The sequence below is a fragment of the Neomonachus schauinslandi genome, chromosome 4 (assembly GCF_002201575.2).
Source record: "Neomonachus schauinslandi chromosome 4, ASM220157v2, whole genome shotgun sequence".
Taxonomy (NCBI): domain Eukaryota; kingdom Metazoa; phylum Chordata; class Mammalia; order Carnivora; family Phocidae; genus Neomonachus; species Neomonachus schauinslandi.
The window spans coordinates 18,344,874-18,360,911 of record NC_058406.1 but is presented as its reverse complement, the minus strand read 5'-3'; the positions used below and the strand labels follow the sequence as shown (position 1 = coordinate 18,360,911).

General features: G+C 41.9%; 1 protein-coding gene across 1 annotated transcript; it reads left to right on the top strand.

Moving 5' to 3' along the window:
• Nucleotides 1–8,757: 8,757 nt before the first annotated feature.
• Nucleotides 8,758–15,296, top strand: SYF2 (SYF2 pre-mRNA splicing factor). Its single transcript, XM_021683560.1, has 7 exons — nucleotides 8,758–8,833; nucleotides 9,046–9,159; nucleotides 11,359–11,484; nucleotides 11,960–12,077; nucleotides 12,455–12,545; nucleotides 13,388–13,486; nucleotides 14,240–15,296. The coding sequence occupies exons 1-7, from the start codon at nucleotides 8,807–8,809 to the stop codon at nucleotides 14,403–14,405; spliced, it is 741 nt and encodes a 246-aa protein (XP_021539235.1). The 5' UTR covers nucleotides 8,758–8,806; the 3' UTR covers nucleotides 14,406–15,296.
• Nucleotides 15,297–16,038: the final 742 nt, after the last annotated feature.

The following is a 16,038-nucleotide window of genomic DNA, read 5'->3' as shown; positions in this document are numbered from 1 at the left end:
CTTCTTATCTTCTGTAGGTGCCACTCGTTGGAAGGATCCAATGAGAAGAGAGCAATAAACAAGAGAGCTTATTGATGCAGTCCATAGAGGCCAGCACTCGTGGGTGCAGAACAGAGTGGACACTGGTGGAAGGTGGTTCTAAAGGAGCAAACAAAATATCTAGCACAATTCTTTTCATGGGACATGGTAACAATTTCATCATTTTTTGAAGTCTTAGAAGAGCTCTTTGTTCAAGTTATAGTTTACATAGATTTATAAGCTTGTAACAAAGAACAGAACAAGTTGTGTGGCCAATTGAATTTCCCAAGATGAAAGATCTTCCATCCTATGTGCTATTCTTACAATGTGACACTGACACACCTCCCAAGGAGATGTAAGATCTATACCCCTAATCCTTGAATATGTGACTGCGGAAGAAGTGACACTATGTGACTTCTGAGGCTAAGTCATAAAAGGGGAAGCAGATTCCACCTGGTTCTTTTGGGATGCTTGTTTTTTGAACCCAGTCACCATTCTTTGAGGAAACCCAGACCAAATGGAGAGGTCATGTAGGACTGAAAATTGGTACAATCCTTAGGGAGGGCAATTTGGCAATATTTATAAAAATTACAAAGGCGTTTACTCTTTGACTCAGTTATTACACTTCTGGGGAATTTTGCTACAGGTGCAATTGCACAGATATAAAATGACTTATGTACAAGGATTGCTTAGGGCATCTATTTGTTTTCTCATACGATTTAGTAAAGATGACATGATAGCAGATTCATTGGGTGAGAACACACAATACTCTTTGTTGGCTGTCATTTAAAGCTTGTTGGGTAAATTTGGTAAAGCCTCTGTATACATCATAACATCTTGGCCAACACAGAGAACAAAGACAGTGGGATGAATTCTCCCTCATGCCCAGGGAAAGCCAGGATGCAATGATCTAACCATCCAGGTGGAAATCATGGCCTAAGATCCATGCCACATAACCACTGAGCTCCATTCAGGGCTGCTCAGTAAACACCTGGACAGTGTGACCTATCAGTGCCAAACCAGTCACTTTCCTTCAGTATAACAGAATGCTCACAAAGTTCCAGATATCCATCCCACATCTTGGATGTAATTGGGTTGGTTCTGTTTAGAGTGATTTTGTTGTTGTTGTTCCCAACACAGGGGTGCCTGGGTGTTCAAATGTTCATATCCTGGGGTAAACCACATAAATCCATCCCGAATGTGGGTATAGCCACCCATGGTTCTGACAGTCATATTTTTAGGATTCTTTTGGTTAACAAGTTGGTGGGCTGCCTGCATAGTTTGGTTAACAGAAGAAGAATACTTACGTCCTGTGTCATTATAGTGTGTGCTGTAGGCCAGGCTTCTGGATCAGGGTTACTGATGTCAGATGTACTAAGGATACCAATCTCAGCATGTTCTTCCTTGATGTGTTGCATTAGGACCTTCCAATCACCCCCCAGGAAGTGGTAGTATCCACCATGGTCATTCTAACAAGCTAGAGAGAGGAAGCTGTCCACATATTCAACAGGTGGATTGATTTTTATTTTGGGCAAATGAGTGTGCCTACTGCAGAAAGACATTTCCATCAGTTGTCCATCCATGACTGGACACCATAGGATAGACAGAAACCCAACCAAATGATTTCTAAAAATTATATGATTGTACTTGGGCTGTGAATTTTCTGCCCATCTCTATTGGGGAAATTAATATAAGAGCTCCAGGGCTTTGGGACCAAATGTGAGGCAAACTCACATTTGTATCTGTGTTAACATAAACCAGTTCTAAAGAACTGGAGTTTATTAAAGAGGGTATTTTACCACCAGCAGAGAAGCCTGACCTTGTGTCAAAGATCAAAAGTCATGAGAATTCCAATCAGAAGGAGTAATATCGCAAATATTTCAACTGGCTTAATCATCCTATAAAATGCTCATATAGCCTTCAAGTTTCCTTAAATATTAAGTATTTAGGCACCTAAGTATTCATAGAACTCCCCAATATAGACAAGTATTTCTACAATCAGAAATGCAAGGATCAGGGTTACATGTGTGAATAAAACTTTGGAGAGTAGAGCTGGTATAACAATCATAGGATAAGAGGAATAGGAGAGTATAAAGTATGATGAAAAAAAATTTTTTTTTGAAATTGTAATATACAGGCCTGGTCCAGAGTCTTGGGATAGCTGTCTACTCAGATGTCACCTGCTTTTGGGATGTCATAAGTTTTAATTTTCTGATAGCAATGGATTGCCCACCAGGTATTAGAGCTTTCTTTAAATGGGAACCATGAACCCAAGAATCAATGCCTTTGAGTTTAACTGCACAAGGATTTGTCCAAAGTAACCTGGTAGGGTCTTTTCCATTGAGGCTATAAAGGATCCTTATGGAGATGTCTTTTCCAATAGGCAGAATCTCCAGGTTGAAGGTGGTGCTGTAGGATGTCTGTCTCCTGGGAGCACTCTGTGGGAGAACTTTTCTACCAAGCATGCATTTTCTTTAAGGCCTCTATCACCCCTTGTAATATTCAAGCATTTATCCTTTAATTAATAAAGGTTCATGAACTCCTGAACTTAATCTCATAGGTCTCCCAGGTACGATCTCAAAGGGCAATAATTTATGTCTTTTGAAAGGTGTGCACCTTAAATTTAACAATATAATTGGCAGTAACTTAAGCCAGGGTGAGTTAAAGCCTTCTCTAAATTTAGCTAGTTGGGTTTTAACTATACCATCTGTCCTTTCTGCCAATCCTGATTACTAATGAAAATGTAACATAGGCCAAATATCAAAATTGTCTTAATTATTTGCCCACTAATGGGTCCGTCGATTGCTGTGCAATTCAGATGGGATTCTCCCATTGGGAGTTGATATTTCCTAATTATAACTTGGCTATTGCTGATGCAGTGGCTCTGTGACAGGGGAAGCCTTCTACCCAATGGGCATACATACAAATCATTACCAACCCATATTTATATCCCTGAGAGGGTGGCAGCTGGATAAAATCCAACTGGCATACCTCAAAGGGTCCTGAAGGCAGTGGGAAGTGCCCCATGGAATTGTGAATAGGTTTCTCAGACTTATGTTTTGGACAGATTGGACGATGCTGATAGATTTCAGATGCAGCTTTGTGGGAAGGGTTCCAAAAAGTATTGTTTTCCCCAATTTATAATTTTTTCTGTGCTCCAGTGGGTCATTTCATGAACTAATTTTGGAGTAGTTTTCTGTGCACAATCAGGAAGGACAGGCCATGCATCTGACCCAGACCAAAGATGGATAGTCGAGTCAAATTTGCAATTTGATTTGATCGTCTTTTCTTTTCCTTAAAGGTGGCGTTCTGTTGAGCATCCTTAGTTATTTCTTTTAAATCACCAATAGTGGTTGAAGTGAACATTAATTTTAGGGTAGAACAGCTTGGCAAAGCCACAGCTTTTGCGGCAGGGTGTGATATATGGTTGCCTTTGCTTTTCTCCGTGTTTGTTGCAGAGTGGCCAGGACTTTTAATTTTAGCTAATGACTTTGGTAATAGAATAGAGTCTAATAGTTCTAACGCATAAAAGCTATTTTTAATCTTTTGGCCAGAGGAGGTTAAAAATCGTTGTTGTTTCGAAAGCATACCAAAACCATGCGTACCACAAACGCATACCTGCTATCATTATGTCATATCAGACATTTGTCTCTTGCCGGAATGCAAGCTCTAGTTCAGGTCAAAAGTCCAGCCTGTTGAGGTTTCCAGTTATAGAATGAATAAATCACGGCGATGGAAGGTACAGCATAGGGAATAAATGTAGTCATTGGTCCTGTAATAGGGTTGCGTGGTGACTGATGGTAGATACATTTCTGGGGAGCACAGCAAAACTTATAAACTTGTTGAATCACTATGTTGCGCACCCGAAACTAATCTAACATTGTGTGTCAACTATACAAAAGAAATGAGAACAGTTCAACATGTTGAGCTGCAGAGGCCTCAGGTAGAGGATGAGCCTCAGTTCTGTCTGTAGCTGGTTGCAGAGTATCCTGCTGATATTTTCCTGTTTTAACCCTTAAATAAGAACTGTCAGTGAACCAAATTATTCAGCATTTCTGGTAGGGCTTTCTTGAAGATCTAGTCCACGAGTCCACAGTGGACCAGTTGTAGTAATATAGTCACGAGGAATCTCATCAGAGGCAAGAGGCAAAAAAGTTGCAGGCTTTAGGGGTGCCCGGCTGGCTCGGTCAGTGGAACGTGGGGCTCGGACTCACAACCCCAAGATCAAGATCTCTTATGAGTCTGAGCCCCACATTGGGTGTAGAGATTACTTAAAAATAAAACCTTAAAAAAAAAAAAAGAGTAGCTGGGTTTAAAGAGTGACATCTGGTCACAGAGATGTTTGAAGGTGACAGCAGGAGAATGTCAGAAGAAGTACATTTGCTAGCAGATGAGAGCTTTCACCAAACGTGAAATTTAAATGATCCAGGGGAATTCATGATTGGTTCTTCTGTGTCTTCTGACAAAACAGCAGTGTCGGCTAGAGCTCTCACGCAGGGTGGCAGTCCTTCAGCCGTTGGGTCCAGTTGCTGACTGGAGTACCCTGAAGACCTGTGTTGGTCTCCATGTCTCTCTGTCAAAACTCCTAAAGCATTAGCTTTGTGTTTGTGGACAAAGAGGAAGAAGGGCAATTGATAATTTGGGGTGCCGCAGAGCATGGATTGAGCAAGGTGTTTCACCTCCTCGAAAGCCTGTTGGTTTAATTTAGTCCAATGGAAGGGCTCTGGTTACGGTGCCTTAAGTAAGGAATTTAAGGATTGAGCAATAGCAGAGAAATTAGGAATTCAATTCTGGCAATATCCAGCTGATCTCAGGAATCCCCACAACTGTTGTTTGGTTTGAGGAAGGGGAAGGGAGCCAGTGCTTTTTATTCTTTCAAGATTGAAGAGAAATCCTTATTCACTAGTGACATATCCCAAATATTTAACTTGGGGTATTTTATTTTTTTAATTTATTTTTTTCTACCCCACCGCCGACTTGGGGTATTTTAAATTGTAATTTTTCTTTTGCTACCTATGTCCTTTCCCAACTAACTGTTTTAACAGTTGGATACTGTCAATTGAACAAGCTCTTTATGAAGGGGAGCAAAGAAGAAAGTGGTCCACATATTGTAATAAGTAGAATTTTGAAGGGAGGTTACATCAGCTATGTCTGCTTTTAAGATTTGGGGTAAATAAGTAGGGCTTTCAGTGTAACCTTGAGATATAACTGTCTATGTTTATTATTTTCCTTCCGAGGTGAAGGCAAATAAAAATTGGCTGTGTCCACAGGTATACTGAAGAGGGCACTACATAAATCCACTCCCATGTAGATTTGCTGTCTGGAGGAATAGTAGAAAGTAAGGTGTGAGGATTAGGCACGTGTGGATGTTGTGGAACGGCAACATTATCGGTTGCTGTAAGGGCCTGTACAAACCTCCATCCTCTGCCACAAGATTTTCAGATGGGAAAAATTGGCATTTTATAAATATATACACACACACACACACCCCTCAATTACAGGTTTAATCCCTTCAATGGCTTCAGAATTTAGAGGATATTGTTTAATATTAGGGAGTGGTTTAATATCAACCTGACCGTTTAGATAGGAGGGGCAGAGTTTATACGTCTGATGTCAGTAGGACTTTTGGACCAGAGTGTCAGGGACAGTGTCCAGGAGGGGGTGCTGTAGGTTTTGAATTACAGGAAAGGATGTAGGCTCCTTTTCTATAGACTTTTCTGTGTGCTGTTATGCTATTTGCGGAAACATTCCTCCCGCCTTTTTAAAGTTATCTCTACACCCAAAATGTGGCTCGTTGCTGCAATGACTGGAGTTATTTATTTAGCATTTTAAAAAAACATTTACCCCTTTTGAGAGAAGGAAACGTGTGCCTGATAAATCTCAAGAAAATCGCAGCCTAACACGTAGGAATTATAGGGATCAGAAGGAATGGATGAGTGCCTTGTAAAGGCCCCAGCTGAAAAAAGGATAGGTAAGAATTTAAAAACTGTCATGACATATTAGTCACTCCCACCTTTTGCAACGTTTCTGTACTCCATGGAAGGGAGACAGAGAGCCTGGTGGGGTTGAAAATTGACAGTGTTGCTCCCGTGTCTGTAAGAGCTCCTGTCACCTCATTCCCAATAAGATTTATTTCCCCTAAGGTGTCAGTTTGAGGTCATGGGAAGACCCCCCTCCCGGCCTCAGAGCTGCCCTGTTCTGTCATTTGAGCATTCTTCCCCAGCTGCTGGTGTCCTTAGAGGGGAAAGCGTTCTGAGGCTCTTGCAGCTGATTTTGTCTTGTCAGTTTGCAGCAAGCCTTCTTCCAATGGCCAGATTCTTCTGCAGTAATTGCAAACACCTTTGACAGGAAAAATACCCTGAAGATTTTGGGGATTTCTGGGGGTTGTTAATTGTTGTAATTGTAATTGGAGATGCATGATCTGGGCAGCTTGGACTTGTGAGTCCTTTCTTTTTCGTTGCTCATTCTGTGGTGTGAGATAACTGATCAGCCAAATTAACCAGATCGTGAGGCTCCATGGTGGCCCAGCTGAGTCACTGTCATTTAACTAAGGGACCAAGTTCACCTTCTAACCCATTAGCAAAGGTGGAGTTAAAGAAAAAGGACATTTCATGTTTAATTTTGTCAATACCAGGGTATTGTTTAAAAGTTTTTTCCAATCTATCATAATAATCAAAACCAGGTTCATCTAGCCTTGGAGTACATTGTTGAATTTTTCTCTAATCTGTGGTCTTTGGAAAAGCTGCCAGAATAGTTTTATGTAATTCTTCAGCTAGCTTAAAAGCATTTTTTCCCCTGTAGCATTTTCGCTTAGAAAAATCATCAAAATGCTATGTCCAGCCTACTTTCCCCATCCAGTCCCTTGCATGACTCTCATTCACAAGCATATGGATAAGTCAATAAAGGTCAGAATAACCAGGTTTGCAGATCTGAATAACTAAATTGAATTCCTTAGCAAATCCTAGAGGGTCTTCAAGGGCATTGGGAAAGTCCTTGATAATGGCTTGTAATTCTGCCTTCGTCCAAGGGGTGTAAGTAACTGATAAAGTCCCAGAGCCTCTCTCATTAGGTTTAACTTTAGAAGGAGTCTGGATGACTGGAGGAGCTAGGGGAACCTCCGGGTTGTCATTATAGAATGGAAGTTCGTTTAGACTGGGGTTTTACTGGTGGAGAGCAGAGGGAGAAGATGGAAGAGGATAAGTAGTCACACCAGTTCGCTCAGAAGACTGTAAACTTTTGTAGTTTAAATACTCTCTCAGTTACAGTTAGCTTGAGAAAGTTTAGAGTTATTTTCTTATAAGGAAGCAGGTTTAGAATTAATTAATTTCTTGGAGGCTCCAAATACCAATTTAAATATACTTCTCACCCCTGGTTGCTTGGTTTTCTTTTCATTTTCCAATTGTGCATGCAAATAAACTAATTTTGGAATCTCAGAAGATCCCCAAAGTGGCCATAGTAAGGACAAGACAGAAACTTACAAGGAATGGACCCATAATATTTGAACATAAATGCAGCTTGGCTTCCACACAGGGGCTGCTTTCCAGCAGCAATTTTTGAAACCAAACACCCCATTGAGTAGTCAGTCACCAGAGAGAAAAGCATCTCTCTCTGTAAGTCACACAGATAGAAGCCCGCACCAGAAGGACACCCAAAGAAATCAGGCCTGAACCTTAACCAAAAAAGGGGAGGTTGGGAACCAAGAGGATTTACCACCAGAACCTGGAGTTGGTTGGGGAGAGGACAGAGCACGATAGGCTCAGGAAGGTACCCTGCTCAAATCCAGCGGTGGCTCAGGAGTCAGAGTGGTGTGTTGCTTCTGACACCATTAACGTCAACTGAGAAAAGAAGGCAAAACTGAAAAAGAACAAAGGCCTTTATTTGGGGTCTCAGAATTGCAATTCGGGCAGCACAGATTCCAGCAGCAACCAGAAAAATGTGTCACCTGTGTGGGGAAAGCAAGGGGCTTTTGAGAAAGGGGAAGGGGGGCAATTACATGACTTCAGTAAAAGAAAACGAAATTGTCAATTGGTACTACCAGGCTGAACAGCTTTTGGTTACACTTTGATGGACTGATTTACTGTTGCTAACGAACGAAACTATTCCTGATACGCATTAATTCCTCTATCTTCAGCCAGACGCCAGTCCCCCTTTGACTCTAGGTACAACTGTTGGTAAAAAATTGCTGTTTCTGGCCCAGTTCAAAGGTCTTTTTGCCCCGTTCCAGAGTTCATTAGCTATTTGTTTTAAAAAGGAAAATGGCGCTTCTCTCAAAATGGAGCCTCTCCTGTCTAGAAATTTTATACAGTTCTGCAGTGGGGGGAAAGGAAACCGACCAGGCGAGAAAAGTATCTCACACTACCGAAGAGAATTAAAATGGTGCCACTTGACAGTACTGAGGGCCTAGGTGAGACAAGGCAGGCAGGGGAGACCTGCCTCGCAGGAGGTGACACTGAGACTAAGCGCTGAATAGCAAACACTCTTAGCTCCAGGGAGTGGCAGGCACTTGGGATGACTTCCTATCCGGCTCCAGGTCCCGCCGGTCCCTCCTAGCTGTCGCCTTCCGAGCGCTTCCCCGCCCTTGCCTCTGAGGCCTCTTGCGGCTGCGCAAGGCCCTACCCAATCGAAAACGTCTCAGTGTTAAAAGTGGCAGGGATTGGTCCCAAGCTCCTGAGACCTCCAGGAAGGGGCGGGGCTTATAGTAGGTTTCTTAATACGTATGGGCTGGGTGGGCCATAGGCAGACGGAAGTGCTCTGTGTTGTTGCCGGAAGTGGCGAAAGAGAGATTGTGATGGCGGCTGCGATTTTAGCCGAGAAGGTAAGTTCCGCCGGCTCTACCCAGGGATTTTTGTAGGGGGAGGCTCCGGGGGGACACAAAAGGCGAGAGGTGGAGGAGATGGCTGGGTGCCGGGCTAGGGAGGCGCAGACGCCATGAAGTCGGGGTCGGTGTGAGGGCTCGGCCCGGCCTTGCGGAAGCGGCGGGGAATCAGCCCGGGCCGTCCCGCCTCCAGTCGGTCCTCCTCGCCACAGGTGCCGGTGGACAGCGCGGAGGAGGGGGGGCAGCCCCTGGCGGAGGCCGCGGAACTGGCCGCCCAGAAGCGCGAACAGAGGCTGCGCAAATTCCGGGAGCTGCACCTGAAGCGGGTGAGTATCCTCCAAGGCAGCTGAGGCTGGTCATTCTGGCAGGCCCGTGCGCGTTTGTGGAGGGACGAGGAAGCCGCAAAACTATGCTTGACAGACCCGCAGAACTGGATGAAAGATCTTTCCCGGTGGTTCTCAACCCTGGCAGCAGATTGAAATCACCTTTGAAAATAACACATGCTCTCTCTAACCCTCCTGTCACCCACTTCTGATTTAACTAATCTGGGCTAGGTTTGGGAGTCTCTATTACTAACAGCCTCCCTGCTGTATGAGTCTGACAAACTCTTCGTTTTACCTAGGGGATATGTGGAGCTGGAGGCTGGAAGAAACTCGTCCGTGTTAATAAGAGAGCTGGTTGCCTGTTCATTAAAAAATAATCAGCAAATCTCTGAAAGTCTGTAGTGTCAGTGGTTCACCTAGTTGGTGGGAAACTAGCTGATTATGATATGGCTTTTGCTCTTAAGTAGAAGAGATGATTTTCTAGCCAGAAATATGGCATGCTAGCTTTGAGAACAAAGTGCCCTGGGAGTGTAGAGGAGAGATGAATACAGTTTGAGGGGCTCCAGAGAGTGCCTCATATAAGAGGTGACACCTAAACTACGGTTTGAAAGATGTGTAAGGTATTATCAGACAAAAAAATTGGAGGAAGAAATATCCAAGCAGAGGAACCAAATGCAAATTAAGGGAACTCATATTAGGGATAAGAGTCCAGCAAACAACTGGCTGCAGTTGGAGCTGAGAAAGGAAAAAGCAGCTCTGGTCTATTTCCACTTAAGTGGCTTGACTGACAGCTTGGCTGTGGTTTCACAAACCCCCAATATCACTCTGACTGTTGGAGTGAGACAAAAACAGTACTGTTCAAACCACAGAAATGACCACACATTCCCCTCTTCTGCTAACTCCAGTGACTGTTAGGATCAATTACAGCATTAGTCTCACCCCGTTAATCCTGTAGAAAAACAGGGTACCCAGTCATCGAATGCCCTGCCTTTCTGACACTGTCTTATCCAGAGCACCGCCATACTCCCTTGAACCTTACCCCCCCCACCCCAGGCACCTGATAAAAACCCAAATCCTGTAACTAGCCTCTCCTAACACCTTCTCACCAAAATGCCTATAGTTCCCCATGGTTTGCTCTCCTTCAGTGCAGCAAACACAGCTTTGACTATAGGTATGTTCTTGGTGTTTTCAACTGGAGGGCATTGCCAGAGCCAAGAGTACAAGTGTGTAAGAGGGATGGTAGTTGAGAGGAGTATCTCTGTTTGCCTAGAAAAAGTTAATGAAGAATTACACACACTTAAATATTGACTTGGAGGGACTGTGTAAAGTACATGTGGTTGGAAATTAGGAGACATGGCTTCCTGGACTAACTGCCGCCAACCTGTGACCTAAGGAACCTCTAACGTAGGTTGTCCTTAAGATGATATTTTGTTGTGTGCAGTTAAGTTCACTTTATAAGATGTGATTTATTTGAGACAGCACAAGCTGGGGGTGGGAAGGAAAGGGGGGAGGGTCAGGGGGAGAGGGAGAAGCAGACTCCCCGCCGACAGGGCTCCATCTCAGGACCCTGAGATCATGACCTGAGCCGAAGGCAGACGCTTAACCGACTGAGCCACCCAGGCACCCCACTTAAATTCATTTTAAATCACACTTCATGGAGTAATTCAAATGGAAAATACCTTGCCTTTGCCATAAAGTAAAATGTTAAAATATTTAAGGAGGAGGAGAGACTTGGAAAGGGTTAGAGATACTAAGATTAGTGTTAAAGCCTCCAGCCCCAAATTGAAGCTTTTTGCTTGAATTAGGATTAAAAGAGAATTGAGGGGTGCCTGAGTGGCTCAGTCAGTTAAGCATCCAATTCTTGGTTTCAGCTCAGGTCATGATCTCAGGGTACTGAGATCAAGCCCCTCATCGGGCTCTGTGCTCAGTGCAGAATCTGCTTGAGATTCTCTCTCCCTCTCCCCCTCTTGCTCGTGCGTGTGCTCGCTCGTGCTCTCTCTCTCTCAAATCTAAAAAAAAAAAAAAAAAACCCTAATTAGGCCATTCCCTTGCTTAAAATCCTTTGATGGCTATCTGTTGCTTTTAGGATAAAACAGAGTCCCCTTGTTAATGTATCTTACCTGACCGTTTTCAAAGTGGGCAAGATTTTGTTTGGATTTGTTTTCATGTCCCAGCTGACAAATTTTGTGTTAACGGTTTTAGAATGAAGCTCGTAAATTAAATCACCAGGAAGTTGTTGAAGAAGATAAAAGACTTAAGTTACCTGCTAACTGGGAAGCCAGAAAAGCTCGTCTGGAATGGGAGCTGCAGGAAGAAGAAAAGAAAAAGGTTAGGATCTACTCTGCTGGCCTCATAAGTGGTTTATTCAGTCATTCTTCTGTACAGTGACTGTAGTACCTGGTTTTGTACCCTGGGTCTGGGGCCAGACTGCTGGAGTCCATGTGGTGGCCCTGCTCTTGACTAGCAGCAACACTTTGGAGGAGTTATTTCACCTCTCTGTGCCTCTGTTTTCTCATCTGTAAAACGGGGACTATAATAACAATGATTCGAGTTACTGAGGAATTAAACGAGTCAGTGCATGTAAAACATTTCCAAGGGGCCTGGCACCTGCTACCCACTGAGTATGTGTTTTAAATTGAGGCACGCACTCTTACACACCATAGCAGGTTCCCATATTTCCTCCAAATAATAATCATTAGTTTTAAAATATTGCCTGATACCTTTGTTCAACCTTGATTTAAAATAGATCCAGTACTTGCTTGGATCATCATTGCAGGTATTAGCTTCTTTTCCCTCTTCTTAGGAATGTGCAGCGAGAGGGGAGGACTATGAGAAAGTGAAGCTGCTGGAGATCAGTGCAGAAGACGCAGAAAGATGGGAGAGGAAGAAGAGGAGGAAAAACCCTGACCTGGGATTCTCAGGTAAAGCTTGCTTTTCCTTGACTGAATGGCCCCATTAGATTAGCATTACCTTCAGTGTTTCTGGTTTTAAGAAAGGATAGGCGCTCCACCCCCCCCCCCCCAAATGATATGTCCCTTCGTGGAATAATCTCCAAGAGGCTTAAACCCAAGAAAAATACAAATAATATCTTATGGGCAGAAGTGAAAAAAGCTGTACTTCAGCCAGCTGGATTCTTTTATTCTTTGTGGTAAAAGTAACAAAAGCCTGTATCGTCAGCATCTTCAGGGTAGAAGCTATGTTTAGTGTCTTGTGCAAATAGTACTAATGATTCTGATATTCTGGATCATAATGACAAAACAGGGAAATATATCTTCTCCGATTCTCCTTTTATCTTTAGATTATGCTGCTGCTCAGTTACGCCAGTATCATCGGCTGACCAAGCAGATCAAACCCGACATGGAAACTTATGAGAGACTGAGAGAAAAACAGTAAGTTGACAGAATTAGTGCAAGTCCTGTTTCATCGCAAAGGGACATAGGTGTGTGTGTGTGTGTGTGTGTGGTGTATACATACATACACACATAGGTAAATACAAACACACTTTAAAGCTTAGGTAATGGTCATTAACAGCTGCCTAAGAATGCTTTCTGGCCTTGACAATACTATTTATTGCTCACTCCACAGCAGTTCAGCTAACCACCTAGTAATTGTTCTAGCTGGGCATTCTAAGACTAGGTGTTGAGACTTTAACAACCAGATTATCATAGTTACTCAGATGTTTTAGGAGGCCGGATGCTTTAGTGCCGGGATGGGTGAACATTTTCTGCAAATATTTTAGGCTTTGTGGGCTCTTTGGTCTCCACTCCACTGCTGTGATGTGAAAATAGCCATGGAGGATACGTGAACAAATGGGTGTGGCTGGGACCCAGTCAGATGTTTGCAAAAGCAGGTGGTGTTGTTAACTGACCCCTGCGTTAGTGGGAAGAGAAAGAACCTGAACCTAGAAGCATGTCCCTTAATCTCTGGCCCTTGGCTCTTAAATCTGTAGAATGAAGGTGCTGGGGGAGGAGATATCTTAGGTCCCTTCCAATTCTAGCTTGCTTGCTTGCTTGCTTTATATGTGTGTGTGTGTGTATATATATATATATATATATATGTAAAAGTTAAGGTAGGATCCCACAGTCAACACTGTATCTATTATAATATATATAATATCATGTGTAAAATAATGTATGTATTTTATTGCTCACCAGGAGTGGTAGTTTGGTTTGAAATTTGCAAATGTGGAACTGTCTAGTGTTACTTTAAGTCTGTTTTGCTGTCTTTTCAGTGGAGAAGAGTTTTTCCCAACATCCAACAGTCTTCTTCATGGAACACACGTGCCTTCCACAGAAGAGGTTGATAGGATGGTCATGGATCTGGAAAAACAGTGAGTACTCAGTACAGCAGCCTGAACTTTTAAATGTTTAACGACAAAATGGACATAGCGTGCTTAGAGCGAATTGAAAGAGCAGATACTGTTTTTGTTCATTTCTGACTCAGCGTCTGTAGTCGTTTTGGGGACAGACAGTATGTGTGAGTTGAATCCATATGATACGGGAGGGAGGTGCAAAATATTGCTGAAATGAAGTTCTCATGATTGAAGCAGGGAAAGGCCCAAAGAAAATGATTGTTTAAGGGCTTTGACCTTCATAAGCATTCCACTATTTGATTTGAAGAAGTACGAATGTTCTAGTAAATGAACCTTTGTTATATTTGTGTTTCTTAATACTGATATGGGTGAATATTAGGCAGAATTAATTTCTATTTTAGGAGTTAATACATAAAACTATTAATACCAGTATATAGTGTATACTCCATTCATATTAACTGTGGTTCTTACTAATAAAGTATTGTCATTTTCTTCTAAGTAGAGCTTCATGTGTCCAGTGGCTAACAGTGTATCATTGCTCTTTTAGAAGCATTCTAAGGATGAGTTTGTATTTATTGAATTTCAGGGTTCATACCCCAGGTTGTGCTGTCAATTAGCAATTTCAGTTTGATCTTGATGAAAACTTCCCTCACCCTTCAAGGGTGCTATTCTCGGTGCACTGATTCTGTTCTTAACTATTTGGCCATGTTTTATTAAGATTAAAAAAAAAGGCAATTTTGAATTTTGTAAATTTTTTTCTTCTTCCTTCAGAATTGAAAAACGAGACAAGTATAGCCGGAGACGTCCTTATAATGATGATGCAGACATCGACTACATTAATGAAAGGAATGCCAAATTCAACAAGAAGGCAGAAAGATTCTATGGGAAATACACAGCTGAAATTAAACAGAATTTGGAGAGAGGAACAGCGGTCTAATCCCTTCAGGAACTGTTTTTAGAAGCTTGAGAATGCTGGCAAATTGAGGTTCTCTTCAACCAGCACTCCGTCTACTTTGCCTTTCCACTCAACATTTAGAAATAAATGCTTTTTCTTAAACGTATACTTCCATGTATATTCCCACATTTCTGTGCTTGGATATAAGATGTATTTTAAGAGGTAGTGTACTTGTTTTGTAAAAAATCTACTTTGTATAAATACTAATTATTTTTCTATGTATTTTAAATGGGTATGATTATTTAATCTTTGAAGCATTTTGGGCTGAAGATGGTTGCAGCATACATAAATGCAGTCATTGTTGCTTTGAATGTTACGAATTTGACAAAAGGTAGAGTTGGACTCAGCAACCTTTTGAGGTTGTAGACTTGGAAGCTAAGTACAGCGAGGAGGAAGGTGGCCATGGTTACTGGAGGGCCCTCTCTACCCATGGCCTCTTATGACCAAGTTCAGGAAGCATCATGAATATTGATCATGTACAGTTCCTTTTAGAAAAAGCAAATATCCTGTGGAATAGGATCCCTACGAAGCACTAGCATTCAAAATTAATATTTGTATATATATGCAAAATTACATGCTTCCATTGAATAAACATTAAAATCTTTTCTTTAATTATGCGGAATTCAAAACCATCAAAAGAAGATAGAATAATACAATGAATCCCATGTACCCAATACCTATCTTCAGTAATCAACTCCTGGCCAGTCTTGTTTTAGCTTCATTTCTATCTACTTTCCCCTCCATGAGTCCCATGTTATTTTGAAGCAAATATTAAATGTATACTTTTGTCTATAAATATTTCAGTATCTGAAAGATAAAGACCACTATCCTATTATCACAACAATAGTTTTATTTTAATAAAAAGTCCAGAGAGAAAGATTGGTAAATAGTTTTTTTCTATGTGTTGTTTAAAATGAGGACATTCCAAATCTGAAAGAGAAAATTTCAAAATTACATCAGCATTTGTGTTTAAAGACAGCTTAACATTTAATACCACTGGTGATTATTCCCTTTTAAAATTTATGTAGCACTTTCTATTTCTGTACTCCTTTTGTTTCTGCTGCTAGTATTTCTATGTGCAGTTAGGTCTGATTACAGGGCCTTGATGCTGCCTCCCAACATATATTCAGTATGTTTCTATTTCCATTACACTATCTTAGTTCAAGTCTTTGATCCTGAATATTGCAATAGCTTAAAAAAAAAAAGTCAAAACGCATAGTCCACGATAAGGTAGCAAGGTTTATTCTAAGAATGCAAGAGTAGTTTGTAGACCCATTAGTTGTGTGTCCAATATCAATTCTCAGTTCTTTGTTACCCACCAGAACCCTGATTTTTTTTTGTGAATTTGTGGCAAAATTTCCGGCTAAACATTTGCTTCTCCAGATTGACTTGCTGTTGTAGGTGGTCAAATGTTCACATGCTGGCCAATTGGACACCAACTAAGTTATTCTGAGAAACTTTGCTTTCTTGGTAAGGGAATTGCTACTCCCTGCTTACCCCTTCCTTCTTCCTGCTTTGATCACAGACATGAGGCCTAGAGTTGTAGCAGCCATGTTGTGCAATGAGGTAACAAGTATGAGGACAAAAGTCAGTGTGCTGAGGAGTGTGGAGCAGA